General features: G+C 51.2%; 2 protein-coding genes across 2 annotated transcripts in view; both read left to right on the top strand.

Annotated features, from left to right (window-relative positions):
* Positions 1 to 250: 250 nt before the first annotated feature.
* Positions 251 to 865, top strand: LOC115862594 (large ribosomal subunit protein uL5-like). Its single transcript, XM_030874625.2, has one exon. The coding sequence runs from the start codon at positions 277 to 279 to the stop codon at positions 811 to 813; it is 537 nt and encodes a 178-aa protein (XP_030730485.1). The 5' UTR covers positions 251 to 276; the 3' UTR covers positions 814 to 865.
* Positions 866 to 1,612: 747 nt separating this feature from the next.
* Positions 1,613 to 11,880, top strand: part of NCMAP (non-compact myelin associated protein) — a 42,241-nt gene continuing 31,973 nt past the window's right edge. The window contains exon 1 of the mRNA XM_070046778.1: positions 1,613 to 1,645. The gene's annotated coding sequence lies outside the window, so the exon portion shown is untranslated. The remainder of the gene's footprint in view (positions 1,646 to 11,880) is intronic.

The following is an 11,880-nucleotide window of genomic DNA, read 5'->3' as shown; positions in this document are numbered from 1 at the left end:
CCTTTTTCCCAAGCACCACCCCCACAGACTGGGGACCAGCCCCCTCCCCTGCCTATGTCTCTCCCCAAATCCCTTTAGATGGGAAGGGAAGAGGAGGAGAGGGGAGGGGACCTGCCCCCTCGTCAGGCATCTGGGAGGGCCCTGCCCCCATGGGCTTCACCCTTTCCTGCGGGCTCTCTCCCCGACACATTTGTTAAAAATCAAACCTGAATAAAACTACAAGTTTAATATGAAAAAAAAAAAGAGAAGTCTCACTTTCTCTTCCTGTTTCCCGTCATGGCGCAGGATCAAGGGGAGAAGGAGAACCCCATGCGGGAACTTCGCATCCGCAAGCTCTGCCTCAACATCTGCGTGGGGGAGAGTGGAGACAGGCTGACCCGGGCAGCCAAGGTGCTGGAGCAGCTCACAGGCCAGACCCCTGTGTTCTCCAAAGCTAGATACACCGTCAGATCCTTTGGCATCAGAAGAAATGAAAAAATTGCCGTCCATTGCGCAGTCCGTGGGGCCAAGGCAGAAGAAATCCTGGAGAAAGGTCCGAAGGTGCGAGAGTATGAGTTAAGAAAAAATAACTTCTCAGACACTGGGAACTTTGGATTGGGGATCCAAGAACACATCGATCTGGGGATCAAATATGACCCAAGCGTTGGTATCTACGGCCTGGACTTCTGTGTGGTGCTGGGTAGGCCAGGTTTCAGCATCGTAGACAAGAAGCACAGGACAGGCTGCATTGGGGCCAAACACAGAATCAGCAAAGAGGAGGCCATGCGCTGGTTCCAGCAGAAGTATGATGGGATCATCCTTCCTGGCAAATAAATTCCCGTTTCTATCCAAAAGGCTCATAAAAAGTTTTCAGTGAAATGTAAAAAAAAAAAAAAAAAAAGTTGCAGTGGTTAAGAATCCGCCTGCCAATGCAGGGGACACGGGTTCGAGCCCTGGCCTGGGAAGATCCCACACTCCGCAGAGCAACTAAGCCCGTGCGCCACAACTACTGAGCCTGCGTTCTAGAGCCCATGAGCCACAACGACTGAGCCCGTGTGCTGCAACTACTGAAGCCCACGTGCCTAGAGCCTGTGCTCCGCAACAAAGAGAAGACACCGCAATGAGAAGCCCGCGCACCGCAGGGAAGAGTAGCCCCTGCTCACTGCAACTACAGAAAGCCCGCGCACAGCAACGAAGACCCAGTGCAGCCAAAAAAGAAAAGGCTATAAATATTATAAATTAAAAAAAAAAAAAGACACCTACACAAACCCCCTGCAGCTCACACCCGGCCTGGTTTATTTGTAAGGCCCCTTCTCCCCTTCTGCCCTGGCAGAAGTCTGACCTGGGAGACGTGGCCTTGGTGCGCTGAGCGCCTGGGGGTGGGGGTGGGTGTGCCAGAATTGGAATCTCAAGAAGGACTCAGGCCAGGAGAAGCGCGAGGACACTGCGATGAGGCGCCGCCCAGCCAGCGTCTCGAGCCTGGCGGCCCCAGGACGGCCCCCGAGGCAGGGACCGTGGGGGCAAGTCGGCCCCTCCCCGGGATCACCTGCACGGGGCGGGGCGGAGCCGGGGGCGGGATCCCGGACGGCCGGAGCCGGGGCTGCTGTGGTGGCACCGGCGGGAGGCGGAGCGGGCGGCGGCCGGAGCGCAGGGCTCCCCCGAGCAGGTAGGAGGCGCGGGACGCCGGGGACGCCGGGTCTGCGGGGGGCACGGGCGGCCCGGCTCAGGCTCAGCGGCTCGCTGTCCACCTGCCGCGCTCCGCGGAGGGGTGACGGGAGAGGGAGAGTGAGGAGTTCCCAGTCCCACCCCCACCTGCGTTGGAAGGGGTGCCTGGGGTCTGCGCGCGAGGGCGGTGGGCGGTGGCCGGGGTGGAGGGAGGGATATCGGTCACCTTTTGCGGGTTTTGGAAATGGGGATGGGGCGTGCGTACAGGTGCCCGGAGTGCCGAGCAAGCTCGGCCCTCGCGGAGAAGTGCCCCGAGCGCCAGCCTGCGTTTGGGGGGTTGATATTACGGGCATCCAGCAGGCAGGTCGTTTCCTTGTCCCACCCCTCTCACCAAGCCTCCGGCTAAGGGTCCGAGACTCCCCGGAAGAAAAGGGAGCGGACTCGGCCAGCCAGGAGGTAAAGGGATTTTGAACGACTCAGGACCTGTGTTGGCTTCATCTGTGAAATGGGCGTCTGGATGGGTGAGCCCTGTGCGGAGACCCCTCCAGGAGGAAGATCTGCGATGAAAACCCACAGCAGGGGGAGAAAACCAGTGTTCTAGCTCAGATCAGCAAACTCAGCAGCTCCCGGGTGGCTCACTGGACTAGCTGCTCCAGAGGAAAGAGGTGGGGACACGTTCTGTGGGCTGGATATCTGGCAGGAGGAGGACATGGGTGTGTCAAATACTAGAGCAGGCTTAGAGGGACCAAGGAAGCCGTCTAGTCTGGGACGAGGATCTGGAGGGGTGCCTGGAGGAGGTGGGATTGAGTAGGGGTGGGAAAGAAAGCATAGTGCTGGTGCTTTAGAATCAGTCAACCTGGGCATTGGAATCTCTGCCTTGCCCCTTAGGTGGCCAATAACTTAGTCTTGGGCAGGACCCTGCATTTCTCTACAGTTCCCTTTGCTCCGTAAGTGAAACAATTTCTTTGACAGAGTGTCGGGTAGTCCATATAAAGTGCTTAGTGCAAGGTCTGTATATTATAGGCACTCCGTAAATATAAGCTGTTAATTTCCACTAGACTGTAGCTTCTTTTTTTTAATACATAAATTTATTTATTTATTCATTTATTTAATTTTTGGCTCTACTGGGTCTTCGTTGCTGCACGCCGGTTTTCTCTAGTTGCTGAGAGTGGGGGCTACTCTTTGTTGCCATGGCTTCTCTGTTGCGGAGCACGGGCTCTAGGTGCGTGGGCTTCAGTAGTTGTGGCACGTGGGCTCAGTAGCTGTGGTGCGTGGGCTTAGTTGCTCCGCGGCATGTGGGATCTTCCCGGACCAGGGCTTGAACCTGTGTCCCCTGCATTGGCAGGCGGATTCTTAACCGCTGCGCCACCAGGGAAGCCCTAGGCTGTAGCTTCTTGGGGGCAGGGGCCATGTCTATTTGGTTCACCATTATATGGTGCCTGGCATATAGTAGGTCTCACTACATATTGGTTGAATGAATGAACAATGAATGAGTATGTAGTACAAAGTTGGCATGTGGTAAGTAGTCAATAAATAGCAGTGAATTTAGAGATGATCAGATCCTAACAGATGGGATGATGTAGGAGACGGTTGTTTAGGTGGATGGAGCAGTGTAACAGATTAAGATAAGCCCAGAGTAACAGATTTGGGGCACCCCTTCTTATGGGGGGCAGGGGAGTAATATGATAAGCTCATCCAGAGCACAGAGGTAGGGAGGGCACACAAAATCCTGGAATCCTGAGTCCCAGCAGCCACATGGGCGTAGATGAAGGGGCTGGGACTCTAGGTAGGTCAAATACCTTTCTCACATCCTCTAAGTGTCCACCTCCAAATTACAGGGGTAAGGGGCGGCGGGGAAGACACAGCAAAGGACTGTGGGTACCTGATGGGAACAGAAGATGAAAAGGGAAAGGGACTCCCATGGCCCCTTCATGGGGGTGGGACATTCCTCACCTTGTCCTGCTGTCTCCTGGCTGGTGGTGAGGTAGCTGAAGGGGGCAGTCTGGTACCAGGCGGGCCAACTACTGTGTGTGTGCTGAGCCAGGCTCACAGTGAGTTGGGCTAGGGGAACGTGTTGGGTCTCTGGGGGAATCTGCTGCAGTGGATTCAAAGCTTATCCCCATGGCCGGTTCGCACACCCGTTATCACCCCTGTGGACAGTGGCCACTGATGCCTCGGGCTGGGAGGGAGCTATGTCCTTGAGGTGGAGCCACTCTTAGCAAAGTTAGGGACCTTCAGCCTGTCTGACATCCTGGCAGGCAGCCTCATTGGGTTTCCATCTCCCTGTGGTGACTAGGAGTCCGTGAGAAGCAAAGATCTGAAGTGGAGGTGAGAGATTTGGGGGAACACATCAAGAGGAGATGGGAGGCACTGTATTCCTCAAAAGAGCTGAGTTCAAAGCTTCTCCTTTTAGCACTTTCCATAACTGCTCCTAATCATTTAATGTCTGTGTTTCCCACCGACTGTAAACTCTATGGGAACAGGGAGCAAGCCTGCCTCCTTCCTTGCTGCATCCCCACCTACGACAGTGTCCGGCACGTGGTGGGCACTCAGTGAATGTCTGTGGGATGCACAAACCTGGGCTGAGGACTGGGGCTCTTGGTGCTGAGAGAGGAGAGCACCCCCTGACAGAACTGATGTAAGCACCACAAGTTCTTTTTCCCCTGTCTGATCCCTACCCCACAGCTTGAAGGGTACGTCTCCCCCTGTCACAGGTTCTGTGCCTCCACCCTCTCTCCTGCCACCATCTGCGTCTTTTCTCAGGGAAGAATCCACTGCTAGTAGACATTTACACCTCAGGGGTAGGCCTAGGCACTTTGCTGCTGCTCCCAGCCCTACTGCCCTTGACAGTCAGACCCCCGGAGACCCCCGGGGCTTTGAGAGGAGGAAGGCAACATCCAGGCTGATCCCCATCCCATTGCTCCTGGGGCTCAGGGTCACAGAAGGTAGGAGCTACAGAGACCCTTAAAGGTAACAGAGGGCTCCCTCCATTTAAAGGTGAGAAGACGGGTCCGGAGAGGATGAGATACACTCGGTCAATGGAGGGTTAGGGGAGACCTCAAGTCTCCTAGTCCAAGTGCTTTGTCACTACAGTGGGCTTTGAGAGTCTCTGAGAATTGTAAATCCTGCAACATTTCTCCTTACTTTCCAATCTTCCAATAAAATGGAATGGAAGATGAAAAAAAGAATGGTAAAGTGGATTTAAGTTGCCCAATAAACCCTTTTAATTAAAAAAAAAACAACAAAAAACCTCATATGATGAAAATAGACCCCAAATTATGTATGTTCACTTTACTTTTTAAAAGATGTATGTTTGATATTGGAGAAAAATAATCTAAAATAGGAACCTCTCTAAACTAGGCTAAGTATTGCTGGCCAGCAGTGCCTGTGTTAAGATGCCCCCTGCACGCTGCCATGCGAGCGCCTCTGAAGGCAGCCCAGGAGCAGCGGCGTGTTTGTTTCTCCTGGACAACCTCCAAGCGCCGAGCGCACCGCCCTGTTGGGCTCCCCATCTCCATCCATCTGGCCTCCTGATGCAGTCATTGACATCTGGGCTTCTGGCATCCGCACTTTGCTTTGGGATCTGGTAGGGTGGATCCCTCTTTGCCTTCTTTCAGAGGAATTCCTTATCAGGAGGAAAGATCCTCGGTGGGCAGGAGGGGGCAGGAGGAGGGGAAGGGGACTGTGCCAAGGCAGGAGCCTGCCAGCAGGTCTCTGGATTCCTGAGCAGGGCTGGGTGTAGGTAAGAGTTGAGGGGGCAGGGCCAGTGGCAGCTGGGCTGGAACCTATCATGTGGTTTGAAACTCCTGGGGGTGCTGGCTGCAGTTTGGCCTAAGGAAGGAGAAGAGGGTGTGCAAGTCTCTAAGACAGAGAGGCCCGTTCTTCAGCCAGCTTCCAGGCCTGTTGTGAGGGGCCTCCTGCCTGGGCCAGATACTCCTGAGCTGTTGGGGCCCTCAGTGGGGCTGCCAGATCCTATGGTACGTCCCGGGCAGCTTCAGGAGGTGGAGGGGACGGTCTTAGAAGCTCCTGGCATCTCAAGGAGCCGTGCAGACCCTGGACTGCCAGCACGCCTCGCTCCATCCAGGGCAGCCTCAGCCAGCAGTGAGGCTGGGGCACAGAGCAGGCATACAGGCCTCTGCTTTTGAGCTGTGGGATCTTGGTCAAGCCCCATCGCCTCTCTGAGCCTGAGTTTCCCAATGTATTAAAGAGGATACTATCCGCAGTTCTCCCTTAATAAATATTAGTTTCCCTTCCCCTTCAGAGAAGCTTGTGTCTTGGGACCTGTCGAGCCAACTTTTAGGGCCGACAAGCCTCAGGATTTTTCAGTTCCTCCAGAATCCATTCATCATTCATTCACTCACTCATTCTCCAAGGCTAACACCTGCCTCGGGCCTGCGCTGGAAATTCAGCTCTTTTTCCTGCTGTTTGGTTTCTGGCAGACTCCGGCACACGTGGCCTGGCCTTGAAGCTTCCATCTGTTCCTCCACTGGAGATGATCTCTTTCAGTCTGTCGTGCAAAATAAAAAGCAATTGTGTAACTTGTTCCCCTGCTGCTGTCCCTAATCCCCAACCCTCCTCCAAGTTCCCTAAGGTTTTAGCCTGCAGGTCTCAGAGGGGAATAAATGGTTAGCGACTGCTTGCTGAGAGCCTGTGTTTGCTGGTGCCCACGCAGCGCTAAATGCCCCACATGCCTCAGTCCCTTTAACACCCACGGCAGCCCAGGAAGTGAGTAGTAGTATTCCCTCGGTCCCTGCTAAGGTTCAGAGACCACTTGCTGGTGGTCCCAGAGCTTACCAGGGATGCAATTTTGCCTTCGTGGACCCCTTCCTCCCTAAAACATATCAACAGTTATATTAATGACTGCATTGGTGTATTAAAACATTTTCTTCAACCTAAAAGTTCCTGTTTTCTTCTGATTTTGACAGAAATGAGAACATTTTTGTGAGCCCCGGAAAGTATTGTGAGCCCTGGCACTGTCTCCTGGGCCCAGGAGAGATGCAGGCCCTGAGGCTAGGGAGAAACAAGGCTGAGATTCCCGCCCACGCTGCTGTGGAAGTTCTAACCTCCTCCCTGTACTGCCCTTTAGTAATTAAAAAAAAAGAACAAGCAAGAAATTGTAGAAAAGGGACTAGTTATCTGAAATCTTAAGGCCTATGGTGGTATTAATAGCTGTCTCTGGAAAATGTAACTTGGATTTTTTATTCACCTCCCCACCAAACTCCCACCTTCTGCCTCTCTACTTCTTGTTTTTTTTTTTTTTTTTGCGGTACGCGGGCCTCTCACCGTTGCGGCCTCTCCCGTTGCAGAGCACAGGCTCCGGACGCGCAGGCTCAGCGGCCATGGCTCACGGGCCCAGCCGCTCCGCGGCATGTGGGATCTTCCCAGACTGGGGCACGAACCCGTGTCCCCTGCATCGGCAGGCGGGCTCTCAACCACTGCGCCACCAGGGAAGCCCCTCGCTACTTCTTGACCAAAACTTTTCAAAGAGCCAAGACCACTCTGTCCTCTTTTGTGGAAATTCTAGACACCCTGTCTTGGCCTTCTATCCAGTCTCAGACCTAAAGGGTGACTGGTTTGCCCAGAGGACAAAAGGGGATTCGTTTATTTTATGGGAGCAGCTCCAAGTTCCTACCTAATCCCCAGGAACATTATCACTGGTCATAGTAATAATAACAACAGTAATTCATATTTTTGAGGGCTCTCAGTGTGCTGGGTATTTGCTAATCACTGGGCATGAACTGTCTCATCTCCATTTTACAGATGAGGAAACTGAGACTTAGGAAGACTAAGTGAGGTGCCCAAAAGGAGGTGCCAAGATAGGGACCTTAGTAGGGAACTAAGCTGAGTCTGCTAGACCGTTGTAGTTACCGAGTCCAAGCTCTCTCTGCTCGCTGCACGACAGGCCAATAAATCGGAGACATTGAGGTGAGGAATAACGACTTTATTCAGAAAGCTGGCAGACCGAGAAGATGGCAGACAAATGTCTCCGAAAAACCAACTTATTGGGTTCCGATGCCATTTTCTTTTATAGAACAGAGAGGGGAAGGAGGTGAGGAAGTAAAGTAAAAAGGCCATAAGATTTGCAGATGCCCCTGGAATGGCCAGCCTCGGTGACCAGACGTGTTAATTTCTTCTTTCTTGCAGCCATCCACAGGTGGACAGCGCAGGGATGTTTCCCTGAACAAAGGCACTTTGGTTTAACATTCAGGAAGAGGGGCAGGGTTCCCCAAGGCAGGCCATTATGTATAGACAATATCTTTTTAATGAACAAAAGCAACTGAAAGCAAAGGTTAAAGTAAAAGAAACAGATCCAATCTGTAGTCAGATTTAGCTCTTCTCTGTTTCATTGTCAGAGCATGACCTCCACGAGGGCAGGGTCCCACCGTCTCCCGGTCGCCCAGCACAACTTGAAGTGTGGAAAGACACACTTTCAGTGTGGAATGAATGAATGGTGGACTGACCTCTCCACTGTCCTGCTCTCTAGGACGCTTACCCACTTCCTGTCCCTGCTCCTTGTCTTGGGACAGTCACTACCTCCTGCCTCTGTAGTGCAGAAGTTGGCAGCTACAGCCCTGGGGGGAGTCTGGGGCAGCTCAAAGCCCTGCTGGAATAAGGGACTGATCAAAGCAGGACAAGCTTCAGGCATTCACTCCCCCATCAATGCCCATCCAACCCCACCACCCACCCCAGCCTGTGGCATCCCTGCAGTCTACCTCCTGCCAAGTCTGCTTCTCCCTGGAACTCCAAGGTGAAGCCTGACAGACACACAGGCAGAGTGCCAACAGGAAGGAGGTGGCTGAGGGAGTCTGTGACTCTCTGGCCTGGGGCTCATCTTTTTTCCTCTTAATGCCTTTGGCTCTCCCCCAGGGCACATTACCAGACTAAGAGCAAATACCCCCAGGGGGACATGAATTCACCCACGAAAATAATCAGATGCCCTAGAAGTACAACTACTATACAAGAAAGACAATAAATCAAGCTGCATATGTCATCTAAAGCAGAATGATTGAAGTAGATGGACCAAGATTTTGAAGTAAAGCACGATAATTATGCCTAAAAAGATAAGGGAAGACATTTGTAAAATAACGCAAGGACAAGAAGTCCAGGAGAGAACCAAGGCAAAAGATTAGCTCTGAAAGATATACTCTTGAAAGTAAAGGACACAGTAGATGGTATAAATATCAGGTTGGATACAAGTGAACTAACAACTAACTAGTAAAGAGGAAAATCAGATTGAGAACTGTCCCAGGATGCAGGAAAAGACAAAGAGAGAACAAATGAAAAAGAAAACCTAAGAGATGGTGGGTAGAAGTAGGTGTCGCTAAAGGAGAGAAAAAGAAAAATGGAGAATAGGGAAGAATTGAAATAATGGAGATGAAATGTTCCAGAATTAAAGGAAAATGAATGAACTCAGATTGAAAGGACTCATGGAGTAGCCAACAGTAGAAATAAAGAAAAATCCACACAAAGATATCATGGTAAAGTCGAGAATATGACGGACAAAGAGGAAGGACAAAGAAATAGCATCTCTTACAAAGGGCCAAGAATCAGATTGACATTATACATCTCAGTAACAGCACTTGATCCAGGAAATCAGAGTAATGTTATTATAAGAATTGAAAGAAAAGAACCCTTTCAATCCAGAATTTTAAAGCCAACCAAATTGTCATTCAAACATGAGGTCATACTAAAAATATTCTTAGGCATAAAGCCTTAGAAGGTGGAATACACAGAGACCCACAATGAAAATACTCATGAAGGAAATACCTAAATAATAAAAGAAACAAGTCCAGGACGTGCTGCAAGAGCAATGGGAAGTCAGGGTGTTTAAGTCAGGGGTCAGTGCAAGAAACAGAAGCAGAACTCGGCATTTTTGGTAGGAAGGGATTTCATGCACCTAATTCTTTTAAAATATTGGAAAGGCTGGAGGCTTCCAAAACAATACAGAACTGGCCAGACTGGAGAGCTGTGGCACCTGGCGTAATCAGGAAAGTGAAGGAATCACAAGGGCTGCCGGGAGCTGTTGAATTTAAAGATACACAACCATGGCCATGTGATCCAGGAATCCGGAAGCTGGTATGCTGCAACTACCCAGATTCTGGAACTCAGAGTTTAATGACATTGATCCGTTTCATCTATTTTATTTTGTTACTTTCTGTTGATGGCAAGTGACATTGGTTTTCCATTTTCAGAAATGATAGAACATTTCTGTTTAGAGCACACTTTTAAATGTTTTAAAGGAAAAGTAGGTCCAGGGATCTCACTGCAAAGCCATTGTGATTGGTGCAGACAATTATTATAAGTAGTCAGAGGTGGAAGAGGTGACCTAGGGAGGAGGGGACAGTTGGGTCTCATGACAGAGGAAGGTTTAGATTGGTGTAGTACTGGGAAGATAGTACTGGGAAGATAGCACTGGAGCAAAGGCCAGTGTGCTGATTATCTATCCCTGTGTAACCAACTACTCCAAGACTTAGTGCCTTGATGCTGTCTGTCGCGTGGTCTCGGTCAGATCTTCGCATCTGAAGGCTCAGCTGGCCTGGGCGCCCCCAGTGGCTCACTCACGTGGCTGCCTAGTGACACTTGGCTGTCAGTTTTGAGCACAGCTGGGGCTGTCAGCTAGCACATCTACCTGTGGCCTCTGCACGTGCCTTGGGCTCCTCACAGCATGTCAGCTGGGTTCCAAGAAGGAGGTTTCCAGGAGCAGGCATTCTGAGAGGCAGGAAGCAGAAGCTGCCACTGAAGGGCTATACCTGGAACTTCCGGTGTCACTTCTACCATATTCTAGTGGTCCCAGCAGTCATAGGGCCCACCTAGATTCAAAGGAGTGGAGAAATAGACTCTACCTCTTCAGCGGTGAGCGGTGGGATGGGAAATACTGTGCAGCTAGCTTCCCAGTGCTGGGAAGCATGGGTGAGTTTAGGAGACAGGAAGTCACTCATTCCCTGCCTAGGGCCGGGGAGAAAAGGAGGAGACAGGTGCTGGTGGATAAACCTGGAAAAGTTTCATGGATTACCTTAGTTGATGAGACGAAGAATTAGGGCTGTATTCTGTAGCCAGCCAGAAGCGATTGATGGTATTGGAATGAAGGAGAGACACCGTGCAGAAAGCCAAGGTCTCAGCAATTCTTTCTGCAACGAGTGGGTCCCCAGGGAAGAAGGCTGGTAGCTTCTGTTCCTTTACAGTAGAATATCCCAGCAGCACGATGGAGTGAAAAAACACATTGCCCCCAATCCACTAAGCATTTGTTAGACAGTTATCGCATGCCAGGTGCATGACCAGGCCAGGCATCGTGGAAGTAAGTCTACAATTCATAAACCACTGGACTATCCTGCCAATTCCAGTATTTCTACCTTCATTCTGTAGCTTCTAGATCTCCTCTTGGACTCCTCGTGGACCCAAAATCTTTTGCTAGGACAAGTGTCCTGGGTTTGGACTAAAAAATTATGGTGCAGGTCCAAGTCCAAGCCCCTTAAGCACCCAGAAGAGGGTGTGGCTTACCCCTGGAGTCAGCATGGAGCTGAGCGAGGGCCTCTGAGGGTTGGCAGCAGAGCTCAGGGAGCCAGAGCCCAGAGCGTTCAGTGTATGTTCAAAGCCAGCCCATCCTAGGGCATCTGCGAAAGCCCATCTCTTCCACGCAGCCTCTCTGTGTGCATGAATTCACGCCCCATGAAGCTCCTAGAATAGAAGGGAGGACAGACCTGTCTACTAATTACAACACTTTCATATGATAAATGCTGTAAGCAAAGTGCCTATGAGATGCTGTGACGTCTCAGAAGACATCGACCTACTTGAGATTGGCGGGGTTGCTTTGGGCAGGTCTTGGAGAAGGAAAGCAGCGTTTATCAGTGCCCACTATGCATGAGGCACTCACTTTTCTAGAGGCTTGACATGCATTGCTAAATGACTTACGCATGCAAAACCTTCACACGTTTATGCGATAAGGCTAAGTAATTGACACTTATTAACAATTGTTATCTCATTTGATTGTTGCAACCAGGAAAAAGACAGGAATCACCAAGCCCAGTTTACAGATGAGGAAACAGGCCCAGAGAGGTTAAGTCACAGGCCCAAGGCCACTCAGGCCGGAATTCAAGCCCATGTCTGACTCCAAACCCCACACCTCTGTCCCCCCCCCCACCATACCACCATTTTGAGGGAAGGGGAGGACTTCCCGGGAGAGGAACAAATCCTGTTGGGGGGCGTTGGGGACTCAGTAGTCCCAAAGAGCCAGGGTTC

Source organism: Globicephala melas, chromosome 1 (genome assembly GCF_963455315.2).
Source record: "Globicephala melas chromosome 1, mGloMel1.2, whole genome shotgun sequence".
In the NCBI taxonomy this organism is placed as follows: domain Eukaryota; kingdom Metazoa; phylum Chordata; class Mammalia; order Artiodactyla; family Delphinidae; genus Globicephala; species Globicephala melas.
This window is presented reverse-complemented; position numbering and strand designations above follow the sequence as displayed.